A 15,852-nucleotide genomic window follows, 5' to 3' on the forward strand; every position below is an offset into this window, starting at 1 on the left:
AAAACAAATTTTGCATTTCAAGAGAGAACAATCATCATTCTTTTGGTATCTGTGATGCCAATCTCCAGAAATCTCCAGATTGCGTTCCAGCGCCTCCAGTGAAACCTCTGGTAGAGCCTCCAGTCAAGAATTTCTACTGGAGGCGCTGGAACAGGCCCTATTCCTTCACTGTGATCATTTTTGGTGGTGTTGGTGACAGTGAACCTTACGGGCTCCTTCAAGGCCAAAAAATAATTGCAGGCACAGAGAGAGAAGAGGGAAAGAAGAGAGTGAGAAGAGAGAAGAAAGAGTGAGAAGAGAGAAGAGAGAGCGAGAAGAGAGAATGAGAGAGAGCGAGAAGAGAGAATGAGAAGAGAGAGCGAGAAGAGAGCGAGAAGAGAGAAGAGAGAAGAGAGAGCGAGAAGAGAGAAGAGAGAGCGAGAAGAGAGAGTGAGAAGAGAGAAGAGAGAGTGAGAGTGAGAGAGTCCTTACGGTATCGGGATTGGCTTATAGCCTGTCGTACCCGATCTCATCGAGCTCCTGGTATTTGGCTTGTCGAGGATCAATCGGAATCGGGAATGGTGTGTCGTAAGTGGGACCAGTGTGCATCCATCCTCGCCTTGAAGCAGTTGATCGATGGGGCGCAGACCACCTCAGCCGGGAGTCGGTTCCAGTTGTTCACGACCCGTAGAGAGAACGAGGATCGTCGCACTCTCGAGGTTGCCGGATATTTCCTGACTTTGTATGGATGCCCACGAGTAACTCAATCGGCCAGCGTGAAGAACGTTTCAGGGTCGGTATCGAGCCCTCCGTGAAACAGCTGGTACATGAATATCATGTCTCCTCTACCTCGTCTGTAGTAGAGTGAGCCGGCATCTTCAGCATTCGGAGCCGCTGCACGTAGGGTTGGTGACGGATGTTCTCAACCAGTCGGGTTGCCCTGCGCTGCACTCTCGATCAGTCGCTGGTCCGCTTTGTTAAACGGTCCCCACACGAGGTTGCCGTATTCTAGGTGCGGACGAACCAGAGTCTTGAAGAGAAGAGGCAGGGTGATCTCATTAATGAGGGAGAACGACCGCCTGATAACTGCGAGGAGCTGAGTTGCCTTTGCCGCTGCTGATGCTGCATGTTCACGGAACTTCAGTTCGGCGTCCACATGAACTCCCAGATCCTTTTCAAGGCGTGTGCTGGCTAAGGAGGTGTTGCCCAGTGTATAAGTAGTTCCACAATTTCTTGTTCCTGGATGCAGCACTGTGCACTTCTTCTGGTTGAATGGCATCATCCATAAATCAGACCATCGTGACAAGGACGTAAGATCCGTTTGTAAGGCGGCCGAATCGCTAGGAAGACGAGTGCAAGCGTACAGCTTCGCGTCGTCGGCAAACTATTTCATGGTACATAGTAAATTATATCTAATATCTAATGTAGTAAATTAGATGCTACATTGTTTGTGTATCTACAGCCCATCTGTGTGTGTTTGCATACAACCACTAGAACCCACTTGTGTCTGTGTTTGTGCCCTGTCTGACTCTGCTGATAACGCGGCGCGTTTCCAATGTGACGTCACTGACGCCCAACCACCCAATCCGTGTGTCAGCGACTCGACACCGACTATCAGTTGGCCTCGCGGCGCACTGGGCGCAAGTACGAGTGGTGTCGCTCCGGGACCGACGGGTGCTCTGCGGCTGCTCTGTGACGGTGGCAGGCGTTTTGTGACGTTCCGTGACGTAGGTGCTCCGTGACGGTTTTGTACGGTACCACAGCCCTCCGTGACGGCTGTGTAACGGCGGCTGGCGGTCCGTGGCTGCTCTTCAACGTTCCTCGGGCCCTCCGTGACGGCTGTGTGACGGTCCCACAGGCGCTTCGTGACGCCGCCGTGACGCGGCTGGCGCGATGGCGTCCACGGCCACCCAAGTGGGGCTGCTGCTCTGGAAAAACGTCACCGTCCGGAGACGAAAACCGGTGAGTACTGGAAATAAATCCGTCCGTAGTCGGAGACGAAAACCGGTGAGTGTTGGAAATTAAACCGTCCGGAGTCGGAGACGAAAACCGGTGAGTACTGGAAATTATCACCGTCCGTAGTCGGAGACGGAAACCGGTGAGTGTTGGAAATTAAACCGTCCGTAGTCGGAGACGAAAACCGGTGAGTGTTGGAAATTAAACCGTCCGTAGTCGGAGACGAAAACCGGTGAGAAGAAATTAAACCGTCCGTAGTCGGAGACGAAAACCGGTGAGAACTGGAAATTAAACCGTCCGAAGTCGGAGACGAAAACCGGTAACCTAACCGGTGAGTAGCTCTCTGCGGAAATGTTTCCCCCGCTGGAGACAGTGACATAGCGGACGTGTTCCGGACGATAAGCGGCTCTTAGCCGACGCGTTTCTCCCGCTGGAGACAGTATTTGTATTGTATTTGTATTTACATATAAGAGCGATCCACATACAAAATGTGTGGTGATTACTGCTCAGTAATTCTCAGCGGGCGTGTTTCTCCCGCTGGAGACAGTGAATAGCTCTTAGCGGACGTGTTCCTCCCGCTGGAGCTGAACATAGTGGCAGCTGCTATGGGACGGTGGTCAGTCACCAGCACTTGCTACCCATCACCCCCGGACGGCGGGGGAGCAAGCTACCACCGCCCCTGCGAGACTAGCGCCGCCATGCGCCAAGAAGTGGAAACACCACGTGACTGAGGCCACGTAAGGGCAGGGTCACGTGATGGAGGGGCGGAGCATAGTAGCTTTTGCGCCCGACACTAAATGAAATGCGGCGCTGTGATTGGGCGCCTTAGCATGAATGAAGCCCCGGCGCCAGAATCAGCCGTTCGCCTTATATGGAAAGTGAGCCTGTGCGTTTCACTGTTCTGTGTTGGTTTGAGAGCCACGGCACCATACGCATTGTGAGCCCCTTTGAACGGGCCACCGCCCGAGGCACTGAGGCGACGGCTGTGCCGGGCAAAGCCTAGCCTGGTGGGAGAGGTGGGCCAGGGAAAGTGCGATCGAGCAGCCACTGGGACGTGGATTGGTATTATCTAACCGCGACAAACGATGTCAGCAGCCTCTTCTCGTGTCATAGACAGTGTCTATGACACGAAAAGTTAGACAGACAACGTGGGCAGTGCCCAATCAAAAGCTGCTAAACGATTCAGTTAACGAGGGTTAAGAAGTTGGCGAGGTAACCAGACCCAATAAAAAGTTTTTAATTCGATTTTGATTGACAAATGACATACAAGCCCGCTGTGATGGACCAAAAAAGGAGCTGAACAGTTCATGCAACTTCTAAAAAGCTCAACGGTTTAACAATTTAAAAGTTAAATGCTAAAATTCAGCCTGCATGTTTTAACTCTGGTCCGGCGCTGGCATGAAGCTTATATAGCCACTTGCAATTCCATTACGTTGTAATATAATCAAGACTTATGTGAGAGCAGCAACTGAAAGCATCGAGCCCCGTTGGGGGGGGGGGGGGGGGTGAAACGGCCCCCTTGCCCCTCTGTCCTTTTCAGCCGATATCTCCTAAAGTATAGCGAATGTCGCCACCAAACTTGCAAGACCCTTCCGGGCATCATTTTACACCTTGTGACCAAATTTTTCCAGACCTCTTATGAAAGGTTAGTCACAAATGACGTCAGAGTGACGTCATGTTCTGTCATTTTCTACCCGATAAAAGGTTTAGCGGAAAGAGCTGTCACGCTTACGGTTTTGAAGATAACGAAAAATATTCAAAAGATGTAAAATAAACAGCGCTACAAAACTGCTAGCTCTGATTTCTAAACAAAAATTGATTTCGACCATCAAAACTATAGAAGTATTACACCCCGAAAATACCAACAACTTTCAAAATTAAAAGTGGAATATATGTTATAGAACTATCTGCTCTAGATATGCCAAACTCAAACTCGATAGCTCCATCTTAAGCAAAGTTATGGCAAAAAATAACTACTCAAAATGTATTACGTAAAATTTTCAAACTCAATTTTTAGCCGTCACAGAACACACAGCAAGCCAAAGACCGCCATTGGATTTCCCGTGATGAGCTGCATCGAATAGATACCCCTTTTATGCAAAATATCAACTTTGAAACTTAACCTTCCTTGACCTGACCTTGACCTGACCTTCACCAGAACGTAACCTTAACCGTCCCCAATGGCCGTCTAGCCCACACCATTGAATTTTAAATGTAAAATTAACCATAAAACATGTATCACACGACCCTAGCATAGTTGGGCTCATATTGTGACCCTTAGTGACTTGACCTCTGTGACCTGACCTGGCATCAGTGACCTCTTTAGGTAACATATGTATTAGGCAACTGCAACGCTCCATCGATGCTTTTCGATAGCATGCCTTTTATTTGATGTGTTAACTGACTGTAACGCATTCTATAGACTAAATCGGTGAAAAAAAATGCCACTGTGGACCTGACTTGTGCCGTCATTAGTTGCACCTAGGTCAACGAAACCTGGTAATAAGGTAGTTCCCTGGTGAGGCTATCGAACGTTCTTTGAATTTTCAAAATCGGTCGGTAACTTTCCGAGATCTCAGGTGGAGGGCGAAACGGCTGCACCGCCCCATCGCACAGTGGGGATTTTTCCGATCTAGCACGTATTTATTCGTAGAGGGCAAACCATAGGTAGTATTGTAGCCAGATTGTGCACAGATGTTGGCTGGTGTGTTCTGGTGAGAGTGTTACCTGTAAATGTGCATAATCAACATAGTATAGGGGGGTCAACTGGACCCCCGGCTCAGCCGTTTGGCCCCTGATCAAGCTAGAGCTTCTCGGAAAAATCAAGCGTGCTGTCTATGACGAGATGAGGTCGAATATATCCAATTTCAAAGTCCAAGGTCATTAGTTGACTTTCCAAGTCAAGTCAATGACCCAACTAAAGATGGAAAATCGCGACCTCTTGGAACTTCGTAAAGTTAGGATGTTACGGGGTATTTTGGGGTGCTGATCACGAATTTCATGTTAGTTTTGATCACAGACGATGTATTCATGCATTTAAGCCAGGTCGGGTCAGGTCAGGTCAGCCAGTAGACGTCCTGCCGGCTGCCGGCCATCCATAATAGGTGTCACCTACTACTGACAGCTTCGTAACATGGTACGAAGGCACCAGAACTACTTCGTAAATATTCAAATGGTTGCTAAATTCGAAATCAACACCAAAAACTACCCTAGAAGCAAGTAAAACTCGAAAAAGTGAACCAAGGTCATCAAAGGTCAATGACCTTGACCTGACCTTCACGTGACCTTGACACCCACCATAATGCATGGCACCAGCATCATTTCACATATTTGAACGTTTAAAACCACAAAAAGACTGGAAACCGCGGATAATGTGAGCTGGCATACGCCGAATCGCGATTCCGGCCAAACATGGTCTCGAGAAATATGCCACAGGTCAAAGGTCAGTTGGGTCAGAGTCATGAAATTTTTAGGTTAGATGTAAAATTGATGATCTCGAGGGCAACGAAAGTTTCGTCGCGATCGGCTGCTTTTTGCGCGAGTGATTTGCGGAAAACCATGGGGTTTTATCCGACCCCTTCCCCCTCCCCCTCCCCACTAGTGCTAGGGTTAATAAGATTGCGGTATGTATAATTTACGCCTGTCATCCTATTCCTCATGAATGTGTCTCAGAAAATATGCATCATATAAGTCAGGAAGTAAAATTATTCGCCCATGTCTGGAACATACCTATATCGTGCTGTTTGCCCTAGTGCTCCTAGAGTGGGGTATTAAGATACTCTAATGCGAATATTCCGTGTTCAGGCAAGTTCCGGCAGCCAAACTAGGCGTTGTCTTGTGCAGGAGAAAGTGGCGAATTCGATAGGATATGTTTCGGAGTGGAAAAGTGTGGAAAACATTGTTGATTTCCTACATTTATCTAGAATACCATTCCTTCAATATGGTGTCTGTAAGGGTTTTTTGTAAATGGCATTTTTGTGACCTTAGTAAGGTTGTGGCATACTTTCTGTTTGCCATTCCATTCCTAATATAGGTGCCTTTCAGAAGATATGCAACTTTAAGAACTCGCAAGAATAAAACCAACAGGACAGGACAATGAAATTGAGCCATACTTTCGGTCCTTACTGAGCCCATTGAGTAATCACGCATGAGTTTGAACTTTGGGCGCATTTTTCCTAGTCTTGCTGTGGACATACAGATAAAACAGTGCCATATATGAAAAATTCAGACATTTCTTAGCCCCACTGACACATAAAATAAACAAAAACCAAAAAAGATTTTTTGAATTAATAGGCGCTAGATCGGAAAAATCCCCACTGTGCATCGGGTGGTAGGGTCCGCCACTAGCCCAACGGGGCACGGATTATTTACTCTTTCATACACTGTCATCTATTTTGAGAAAACCTTTCTCACGCCATGACATGGTCCTCTCGTAATAGATCGAGATGAGGAGAGTGTTTTCACGCCTCCTTATGCACGGTTCTAGTGTCATTGAGCTATCAACTGTCAGCGGTTTTCGGACAATGAGGGAAGGTTTTTGGTCGTTTTTAGGTCAGATCTTGGGTCAGATCATTTCAGTGGCGGATCCAGGGGGGCATGGGGGCCATGCCCCCCCTTGGGCCTCCCGGGGGCACCATCACAGAGTTTTTTTTTTAATTCATCACGGAGGTCACCGACGGGAGCTTCAACCCAGAGGTCTCCTAAGGGGGCACCATCCAGAAGGTCTATCGGAATAGGGTACCGTTTTCGGGGTCTCCCGGAGGCCCATTTCTGTCCCTCGACTCGTTTTTTTTTTTTTAGTTAATATTGTCCATCTATTTCCATTCCGAGGTTCGCGGGGGCACCATCTCGAGTTCTCCGGGGGCACTATCCCGAGTTCTCCCCGGGCACCATCCCATGGTCGGAGGGGGCACCATCTCGAGGGTCCGGGGGCACCATCGCGAGGTCTGGGGACACCATCCCGAGGTCTCCGGGGGCACCATTCCAAGTTTCCGGGGGCACTATTCCGAAATCCGAGGTCTGAAGGAGCACTCTCCCCGGGTCTGAGGGGGCACCATCCCGAGGTCTCAGGGGCACCATCCCAAGGTCTCAGGGGCACCATCCCGAGGTCTTAGGGGCACCATCCCGAGGTCTTAGGGGCACCATCCCGAGGTCTCAGGGGCACCATCCCCCTGAGTAAGTGGCCGAATTCCGTGGATTTTTTTAGGGGTGGGGGGGGGGGGCACCAAATGCAAGGGGGCACCATAATACAGTATGCTCCCCCTTGACGAAATCCTGGATCCGCCACTGCATCATTTTCCACCCATCTCAACTTGAATCCTTAAATAAATTTTGGTAAAATGTGTTATTACAATTTCACGTCTTGTTTTTACATCCGTTGCGCACTTTTCGGGGAAAGAGCCATGCTGCTCATCAGCTGATCTGTAATGATGATATGAGCACATCAGATGTGTTTTCATATGCCTTTTCATTGAAGCTAGAGCTTAGAAAAAGCTTTGAACACGAAGCTAGCATATGTATTTAAAATTGTAGTATAAACCATCGCTCATGATCTTTCCTGACATTAGATGGCCTAGGATGTAAAATAGGGCAACCGATAATATTTTTTAAATAATTGTTCGAATTTTGCCTGCAAAACAAAGTTTGAAATGTTTCGTATTACAACGATGTGCAGCTGAATTTTCCCTCTTGAATGATTATGGACAACTCGCGAAATCAACTTTAACCTAAGCTACCGACAAACAAGAAAAATCCGATACAAACCTTCCTCAATCCTCTCACCTTAATCCTTATTGAACCGTTGATACGTTTAAGGCATTTGTTCAGTCCGAGTCGCTATGTCGACCGTTTAACCCGCGCCGTGCTGGGGGAACGTTTTTACGCCCCCCCCCCCCCCAGGTTTTTCGCGAATATCTCAAAAACGGCGACGCGTAGCGCCGCTGTTTTAGATACACCTGTTACATCTTTTTCGGACATGTTATGAAAATTTCAGACCTCGGTCATTCAAGGTCAGGTCACCAGGTAACGTCAAGTGACCTTACCTCAGAAAAGGTTCGAAAGCTCGCTGTAGCTACACCGACTGAGCGATCACTTTGAAACTTTTAGTACTTGCTCAGGGTAACAGTATGTATAAAATGGATATCTCGGATTTTTTTTTTATCTGTGATCTAAGGTCAGGTCAATTTTGCGACTGCTCCATTATAAGTCAATGGATGAAAATTGAAATGCGCCTCTTTTGGACGAATGTCGTTCTACACCCTCTCAAACATCGGTTCATAGGTAAACATGACACACTGATTCGGAAAATTGCACCTGTGAACCCTTTGTGTGAGGTCATCTCGGGTCATGAAATGTCTTCAGCATTTTTTTTTTTTACTATAACTTTTGATTTGACAGAGACGTGCTAGAGCGGTGAAAACGTGGGGGCTAAACCTTTGATCTGAGGTCAAATTTGAGGACACGTTGGCGAAAGAGCGTTAAAAGAGCTATCGAATGCGCTTTTCCGCGGCGCTGTAGCTCTATTGATTCCAGAGTTAGCCGTCGGGTGTTTAAAATCGTTGAAATCGACAAAATTTGATCTTTGATGAACTCTGGTGACCTGACCTTTGCCCTGACCTTAAAATGACCGAGTGTTTTCCTCCTTATTTTTGACGCTCTTTCGATTGCCGCTTACCACGTGTCGCTACGTGGCCCAGGAGCCGAGTTAGACGGAGGGGCGTGAAACGCCCCCCCCCCCCAGCACTCGACGGAAAGTTCATGCCACCAACACGGCGCGGGTTAATTGTTATGTTAGCTAGCTCCTGTTGTAAGCTGTGGAGTCGTGGACCTGATCTTGAAGGAACTGGGCCTAACATTTTCGTAGCAAACGTAAAAAATGTTTAATAAGTTGTGCAAAAAAGCATCTCTTTTATGAACTATTTGCGAAACCCTCCACATCATCCCCATTATTGCCGAGCTCCCAACGACGACCATAAAAGCGTCGTCCCCATCCCGTCAGCGTGGGTTTATCATAAGGATGCTAAGATTTAATTTCCAATCCGAAGCTAAAATGATGGAAAGCAAATTTACATTTCACATACGAAGCAAGCTGACAATACTAAATATTTTCTATCTCGCTCCCTCTCACTGCTTTACCCATAACCCTCTTTCTCATTTTACCCTCCCTGGTTTTCCTTTTCTGTCTCTCTTTTCTCTTCTCCCGTCCTTATCCCTTCTCTCCAGTCTTTCTTAGCTCTCTCTCTCTCTCTCTCTCTCTCTCTCTCTCTCTCTCTCTCTCTCTCTCCTCTCTCTCTCTCTCTCTCTCTCTCTCTCTCTCTCTCTCTCTCTCTCTCTCTCCCTCTCCCTCTCTCTCCCTTTCTCTTCCTCTCTCTTCCTCTCTCTTCCTCTCTCTTCCTCTCTCTTCCTCTCTCTTCCTCTCTCTCCCTTTCTCTTCCTCTCTCTCCCTTTCTCTTCCTCTCTCTCCCTTTCTCTTCCTCTCTCTCCCCCTCTCTTTCTCTCTCTCCCACTCTCTTCCTCTCTCTCCCTTTCTCTTCCTCTCTCTCTCCCCTTCTCTTCCTCTCTCTCCCTTTCTCTTCCTCTCTCCTTTCTCTTCCTCTCTCTCCCCCTCTCTTTCTCTCTCTCCCACTCTCTTCCTCTCTCTGCTCTCTCTCTCTCTCTGTCTCACTCTCTCTCTCTCTCTCTCTCTCTCTCTCTCTCTCTCTCTCTCTCTCTCTCTCCTCTCAATATTCTCGACTGCCACAGCGTTGTAGGACTTGTTTCCAGACAGGTCCAGGCGCTCCCCACTCCGCAGGCCCCAGCCCACACGGCTCAACCGCCCAAACACCCTCCGGCGGATGACCTCTGACCTCGTCGACCCGACCCCAGCCGACCGATCGCGTCCCTCTCCACGCCTCCGCCCCGCTTCCCCCACTACAGCTGCGTAGTAATTGTAGCGTGTGCAAAGGTCATGTGACATTATTTACTTCTGCGGTTTGTTCGGCTGACAAGAGATGGCACTAGTGGTCTGTGGATCAGAGGCGTGGCTAGGTTCTACGACTTCTTGGGGCACACTTTAGTGCAAAAAAGAGGTTTTTTGGCTCCTCATCCCAAAATGCTTCGAATATACAAAAACAAGTCAGATATTCGAAAATCAGAGGACCAAACCGATCGTTTGACGTATCTTGCTCGACTGCGAATTGATCGGTCTTCAAACTACTGGACAAAAACGAGGTGATTAGTAGCAAGTGCTGGTGACTGTACATACGTTGCGTATCACGATTCGATGTGCTTGAGGTGGTGTTAGATCATTTCCGGTGCCAAAATAACAGTTTCCATAGTTCCCCTTCTGACTTATGATGATGAGTACCTATACGTGACTGACCTGACCTCAGGCGACCCCAGGAAAACCGAGATATAAATACAAGTTGTGAGACTTCTGGAGGTTACTAACTCCTGTTAGTTTGATCTCCTTGTGAAAGTTCCTCTGGCACTGCGGGCGTTGCTAAGTTGCGACAGTTTAGGACCGTGCAGATGTTCATTTATGATGTCATATCAGTGGCCTGACCTGACCTGAAAATACGGGTGGTGTCACGAGATCAGGCTTTAATAGACGGTCAGGTATGCCAGATTTTAGTTCTCTATCGCCAGCTTGTTTCGAGCAATTACGAAAAAACGTATGAGGGACTCCCCCCCCCCCCAGGACTCGCCGGCGAGGGTAAACCTTCGCCTTGGGGACCTTAGGCCGAGACGGCCTTTGGGCCGCCCGAGACGACCCTTCCTGCCTTCTTTCGTCGATGTTTCCGGGACAATTGCTCATACCTCCACCAAACCTTCGGTCCCCTTTTACGGGCTTTTGCGTCTGGTTCATGGAATTCATGCGGTGTTATGAGCTTCTGATCCTGAAGCATCAGCGTTTCTCAAACTTTTTTTGTTTCCGGCTTGCATCGGGAAGTTCTCTATGGCCTGACACCAAAACACGTTCGTTCATCAATCATCTCATTTCCCATCGCAAGGTTTCCACAGATGCTTCCACAGATAAGAGCGGTATAGCCGAGAATTTTGTCACATCCGACAGGGCCGCGGTACAGCCTCCCGTTGTGCGTCACCACAGGCCTTTGTCTCTCTCGTCTGACACGATGCCGTTGAAAACCACCGGTCTCCGAGCACCTGTGCGCCCATACAGGTGTTCGTCCGTCCCACATATAGCTCCCATCAGGTTTGAGCGACCTGCAAATCTCGGGAACAATGGCGGTCGACATTGAAGTTTACAAACAATTGACACAAACTGTACAACAAATTTGCCACTATTCCTAAAATAGAAATAACGGTGAACATTTCCGGCACGCACCAAATTCCTTATCTGACGTCGGGCCATTCTATTTTTAGCACGCGTGTGGCCAGAGGGCACAACCCCTGGCCATTGGTTCCTGTGAGATTTAGAATTACCCAGTTTGCAAGGTTGGCTAGTTAGTAGGAAATATCGCCCTGGCATGTACAGCTTTTGTAGGACTTTACCCTCGCCTGCACAGGGGAGGGGGTTGATGCAACCTCCCTAAGGTTTTTCGCAAATAATTCGGGTAAATAGCGGCCGATCGCGACGAAACCTTCAGTATCCTCGCGTTAATCAATTTGACACCTACCCTGAAAATTTCATGACCCTGACCCAAATGACCTTTGACCTGTGGCCTACTTTTCTATTTTTTTTATGTGATGACCAGCACCCCGAAAGCCCCCTTAGCAGCCACACTTTACGACGTTCTAACAGGTTCCGATTTCCCGACTTTTGGGTCATTGACTTGACCTCAGAGGTCACCATTTCACCCATGAACTTAAAACCGGGTACCGTTGGCTTTGTCTCGTGACGACCTGCACGATGTTTTTACGCGAGGCTCTAGCTCAATTAGGGGGCAAACGCGAAGGGGGGGGGGGGGGGCGTGAGGCGTCGTACCACCGTCGAAAACGGCACCGTCGAAGGGCGCAAAATGGCCTGTGCCGGCGAGAGTCAAGCTCAATATTTAGGGATAGGGGGAGGGGTCCGTTGATTCCGTCGATAGATTTTAGTAAGTGGACCAATGAAAATGCTGGCGCTGACAGTGTTTATCGTCGTGTTTCAGCCGCTGTTTGCTTCCTGTACTGGCACTTGTGTGTTGCCATGTTTCAGCTGCTGCTGGCGACGGAGCTTCTCCACTGTTTTCTCTGGTGCTAATTGTTTTTTCGTCATGTTTCAGCTGCTGCTTGCCACGGAGCTGCTGCTGCCTCTGGTGCTGTTGCTCTGTTGTACCGTGTTTCCTGTCGTGTTTCAGCCGCTACTGGCCTGCTTTACGGACAGTTCTGTCGTGTTTCAGCTGCTGCTGGCCTGCTTTACTGACAGTAATCTGTCGTGTTTCAGCTGCTGCTGGCCTGCTTTACGGACAGTTCTGTCGTGTTTCAGCCGCTGCTGGCCTGCTTTACTGACAGTTCTGCCATGTTTCAGCCGCTGCTGGCCTGCTTTACTGACAGTAATCTGTCGTGTTTCAGCTGTTGCTGGCCACGGAGCTGCTGCTGCCACTGGTGCTGTTAGCCGTCCTCTGCGGCATCCGCTACCGGCAGCCGGCAGAGAGAATGGGCCAGAGTAAGTAGCTTCACCTACCCCTCCAACTTCTCACGGTGCCATGAACTTTGCAACTTCTGCAACAACGTTCCACCTACGTTTTGCACTACGTTACATTACGAGTAGGCAGAATCCCCAGCTTACCTATTGTAATCGCTTACACCACTGTGATTGGTTCTCTAGACGTACATGCCGTAAAGGGCTCGCAGTGTTTGCGGTCGTATTTCCGAGTGATTATGTCGCCGTCTGACTACCCCCGGTGCTGCCGCGGTCCTCAGCCAGCTACTATGGCCGCGTGCTGCCGTCAGCGGGCCTCATCCCCGTACTCGAGTCTCTGTTCTGCACCTCGAGCGGCGAGCCGGACGGATTCGGCTTCAAGCGCTACCCTAACTCGTCGTGAGTACCGCTGTACCAAGCAGGAACACGCGGGCGACTCGAGTGCTGCGATATACCCTGTGACGTCAGTTATCCGTCTCTCAGCAGAGATAAGACCAAGTCTGCGTGCCACAGACCTACTTGATTGGGAATCGATAGCACATGTTTGAGTAGAGTGTGGGTGCTATCAGGTTTTGCGTTGGTTAATCGGGACGCGTCACCTCGAGGGTTTGTTTTCTTCGTATATGTACAAGTATAGGTCAAGCATATTACAAGCATAGTTAAGTGGTTTTCTTGGCGTGATTTGATCACCGCTCAAACAGCTAACTATTATCACAGGAGCACCGCCATATTGGAGTACCTTCAGCGCCATGGCGGGCGCTGGCCACCTGGCGGTGACACGGGGAACCACCCTGGTGACCTCGGCCAGTCACAGGACGTCTGTGACGACTCTCTAGGGCCTGCGGAGGTGAGCGAACCTGCACTGTCAGTGGGAGTGTATCATACCCGGTCAATGGGTCGTCTATCAGCTCACTGATTGTTGTTGAAAGAGAGGCGACACAGCTGAGTGGTTTGTTTTCACTAATGGTGGGATTACGGACCTATTTACGCTGTGTGGATTGTGTCTATCTGTTTGTCGTGGCGTTTTTACCCTATCGCTGCGTACAATGAGTGAGAGGAATGACGTCCTGACGCCTGTTTTCCAGAATCGGACAGCCACCCAGAGTGTGGTACTGCTCTGGGGCGCGGTACAGATGATTGTCTGCGGACAGACTCCCCCCGTGCCGCCGCCCAGTAAGGACACAATCACTGCCGCTGATGGGGCAAAGTAGGGCAGTTAGGGGTCGCAGTATAAATGAATGGCATTCATCCAACGTAATAAGAGTTTATTTTTCATAAAACGAAAATGAAAGCGAAAAAGCATGGAAATGTTTGTTTCAAATTGCATGGTAATGATCGCGAAGCTCGACATGCAGGATCATCAATACAAAACCAGTGTCAGGAGATTTATACTGTTCGCTACTGTTCATTACTGTTTATTACTGATGCAGTGTTCACTATGGTGTTCACGCCGTCTTCATTCATTGGCCACACAAATGATGGAAGTTATTAATTCATTGCATGACGGTTGCAGCTATACATCGAATTCTTCAGCCGTTTTTACCTTTTCCATGCGCCATTATTTTGTCGTCACCGTCTGAACTCTTACGTTTTCCGTTCTATGTCCGCTTCAGTGAACTCGACGGCCGACTTTATCGACTACCTGGGCGTGGACCCGTACCACCAGGGCCGGCTGGCCATTCTCTTCCACATGATAACCACTAATACCAGGATCCCGTTCGCGCCCAACACCACACAGGCCTGGAGGATCGTCAGAAAGGTGAGGTGATCGGGTAAGAAAAGACGATCAGGGGCGGCTGATCCACCGTCTGGGCCTGAAGCCAGTTGGAGGGTCGCGAGGGGTCATCAATGGGCTGCCAGTTGGGGCCACGGACGGGCTATGCGCTGTGGCGGCGGAACACCTTCAATTAGGCACTGCCGACTTTTGGTCCCACTCTTTCCATGCAACGCCCATAGAGCTAATGTTAAAATGCCAAAATCAAGGGGGCACGGTGCCCCGGTGCCCCCCCCCCATTCCGCCGCCTATGCCTATGCGGAATGCGGATGCATGTGTGTTTGGGCAATCGGCTATGTTTGTAGAGGTTATCACACCACGTTGTTGACATGGTGGCCGCATTTCCCGTCATAGTGTCGTTGACACTCATGCTCTGTGTTTCGCCATGCTATCGCGGCTTCTCGGCGCTGACTGGACGCCCTAACGCCGGGCTGTGGTGCCGGCGCAACTGACTGATGATGCCTCCGCAGGTCAATGAGACGATGGACTACGTGGCTGGACTGAGTGATGCGGCGCGTCTCTGGCTGCAGTCGCCCCCGCCGCCTGATCACACACTGCCGGTAAGAGCAAGTGTCCTGTTATAACAATGAAAGAGTTACATATAGACAGACAGAGCCACAGTCAGGGCGTAGAGGAGAGGTTTTATGAGGTGCAGAGATGAACACGGAACAAGTTTACACATAAAGGATATCGCGGACAGGAACGTTTTGCATCTCTACAAACTAAAGACATTGCACATTCGTCACTGCAAGCATTCGTAAGCAGGTTTACCGACTCACACTATTAAAAGCGAATGCCGACGCAGTATGCTGACAGGCGTATCGCTTTAGCATGTTTTCACAGCGTCAACGTCACGTCTTTCCGACAGCTGGGCAAAGCGATGTAGCCTGACCTTGGCCTTGAGACGCCGATAACCGTAGCTGTATCGCCAAAAGTGCACGGTTGGGGTCCCGAATGAAGTACATAATCGCCTTGTTTGACCTAGTCTCTGGCAAGTGGCAACCTACTCGTACGTCCAGCCTTGACTTTCTCTGACCTGTCCTTGGCTCAGTTCAACATATCTGGCTCATATCCTGTAAGTCTGGCCGTACTCTGTGGTCTGCGTATGACCGCCGTGACCGCGTATCACCCACATATGACCCATCTGTAACCCGTCTCTCTGTCTCCGTCAGGTGCCGGCCGCCCAGCTGACCCTCATTAGCTGCGCCTGGCTGCAGCTGATGGGCGGTGCTGACCTGGACTGGTTCAGGCCGTTCCCGACAGAGGAGGCGGCCGTTCAGTACTTCCTCGGCGAGGGAGATACGACCGCCGCCGCCGACAACGCCACCGTGTTTGCAGGTAAGCTGACTCAGATTGGTTGGGGTTAGGAGGGGTGCTGTGATCACCCCCCCCCCCCCCACCGCATGTCGAGCCTGCGTAAGGGTAATTCGTCGCAAACAGGACCGTGGATGTTTGCCTCTCAGGTGTTTTTCCTTGTAGTCGCAAATTATACGCTTGGTTAGTGTGTTGCTATCCGATATTGCGCTGTATGCGTTTTACCATAGCTCATTGTCACAGTTTTAAATGACTTTTTGTCACA

At 49.5% G+C, this 15,852-nt stretch overlaps 1 protein-coding gene across 1 annotated transcript in view; it reads left to right on the forward strand.

The window, feature by feature from the left end:
* The window catches only part of LOC122371566 (ATP-binding cassette sub-family A member 2-like), a 54,153-nt gene that overhangs the window by 1,237 nt on the left and 37,064 nt on the right, over nucleotides 1-15,852 (forward strand). The window contains exons 2-9 of the mRNA XM_043347985.1: nucleotides 1,838-1,941; nucleotides 12,430-12,523; nucleotides 12,781-12,898; nucleotides 13,217-13,346; nucleotides 13,585-13,672; nucleotides 14,113-14,258; nucleotides 14,744-14,833; nucleotides 15,446-15,611. Coding sequence (XP_043203920.1) covers nucleotides 1,873-1,941; nucleotides 12,430-12,523; nucleotides 12,781-12,898; nucleotides 13,217-13,346; nucleotides 13,585-13,672; nucleotides 14,113-14,258; nucleotides 14,744-14,833; nucleotides 15,446-15,611 — 901 coding nt within the window. The 5' untranslated portion in view covers nucleotides 1,838-1,872. The remainder of the gene's footprint in view (nucleotides 1-1,837; nucleotides 1,942-12,429; nucleotides 12,524-12,780; nucleotides 12,899-13,216; nucleotides 13,347-13,584; nucleotides 13,673-14,112; nucleotides 14,259-14,743; nucleotides 14,834-15,445; nucleotides 15,612-15,852) is intronic.

This window comes from Amphibalanus amphitrite, unplaced genomic scaffold, assembly GCF_019059575.1.
Source record: "Amphibalanus amphitrite isolate SeventyFive unplaced genomic scaffold, NRLGWU_Aamphi_draft 001259F_arrow, whole genome shotgun sequence".
NCBI classification, from domain to species: domain Eukaryota; kingdom Metazoa; phylum Arthropoda; class Thecostraca; order Balanomorpha; family Balanidae; genus Amphibalanus; species Amphibalanus amphitrite.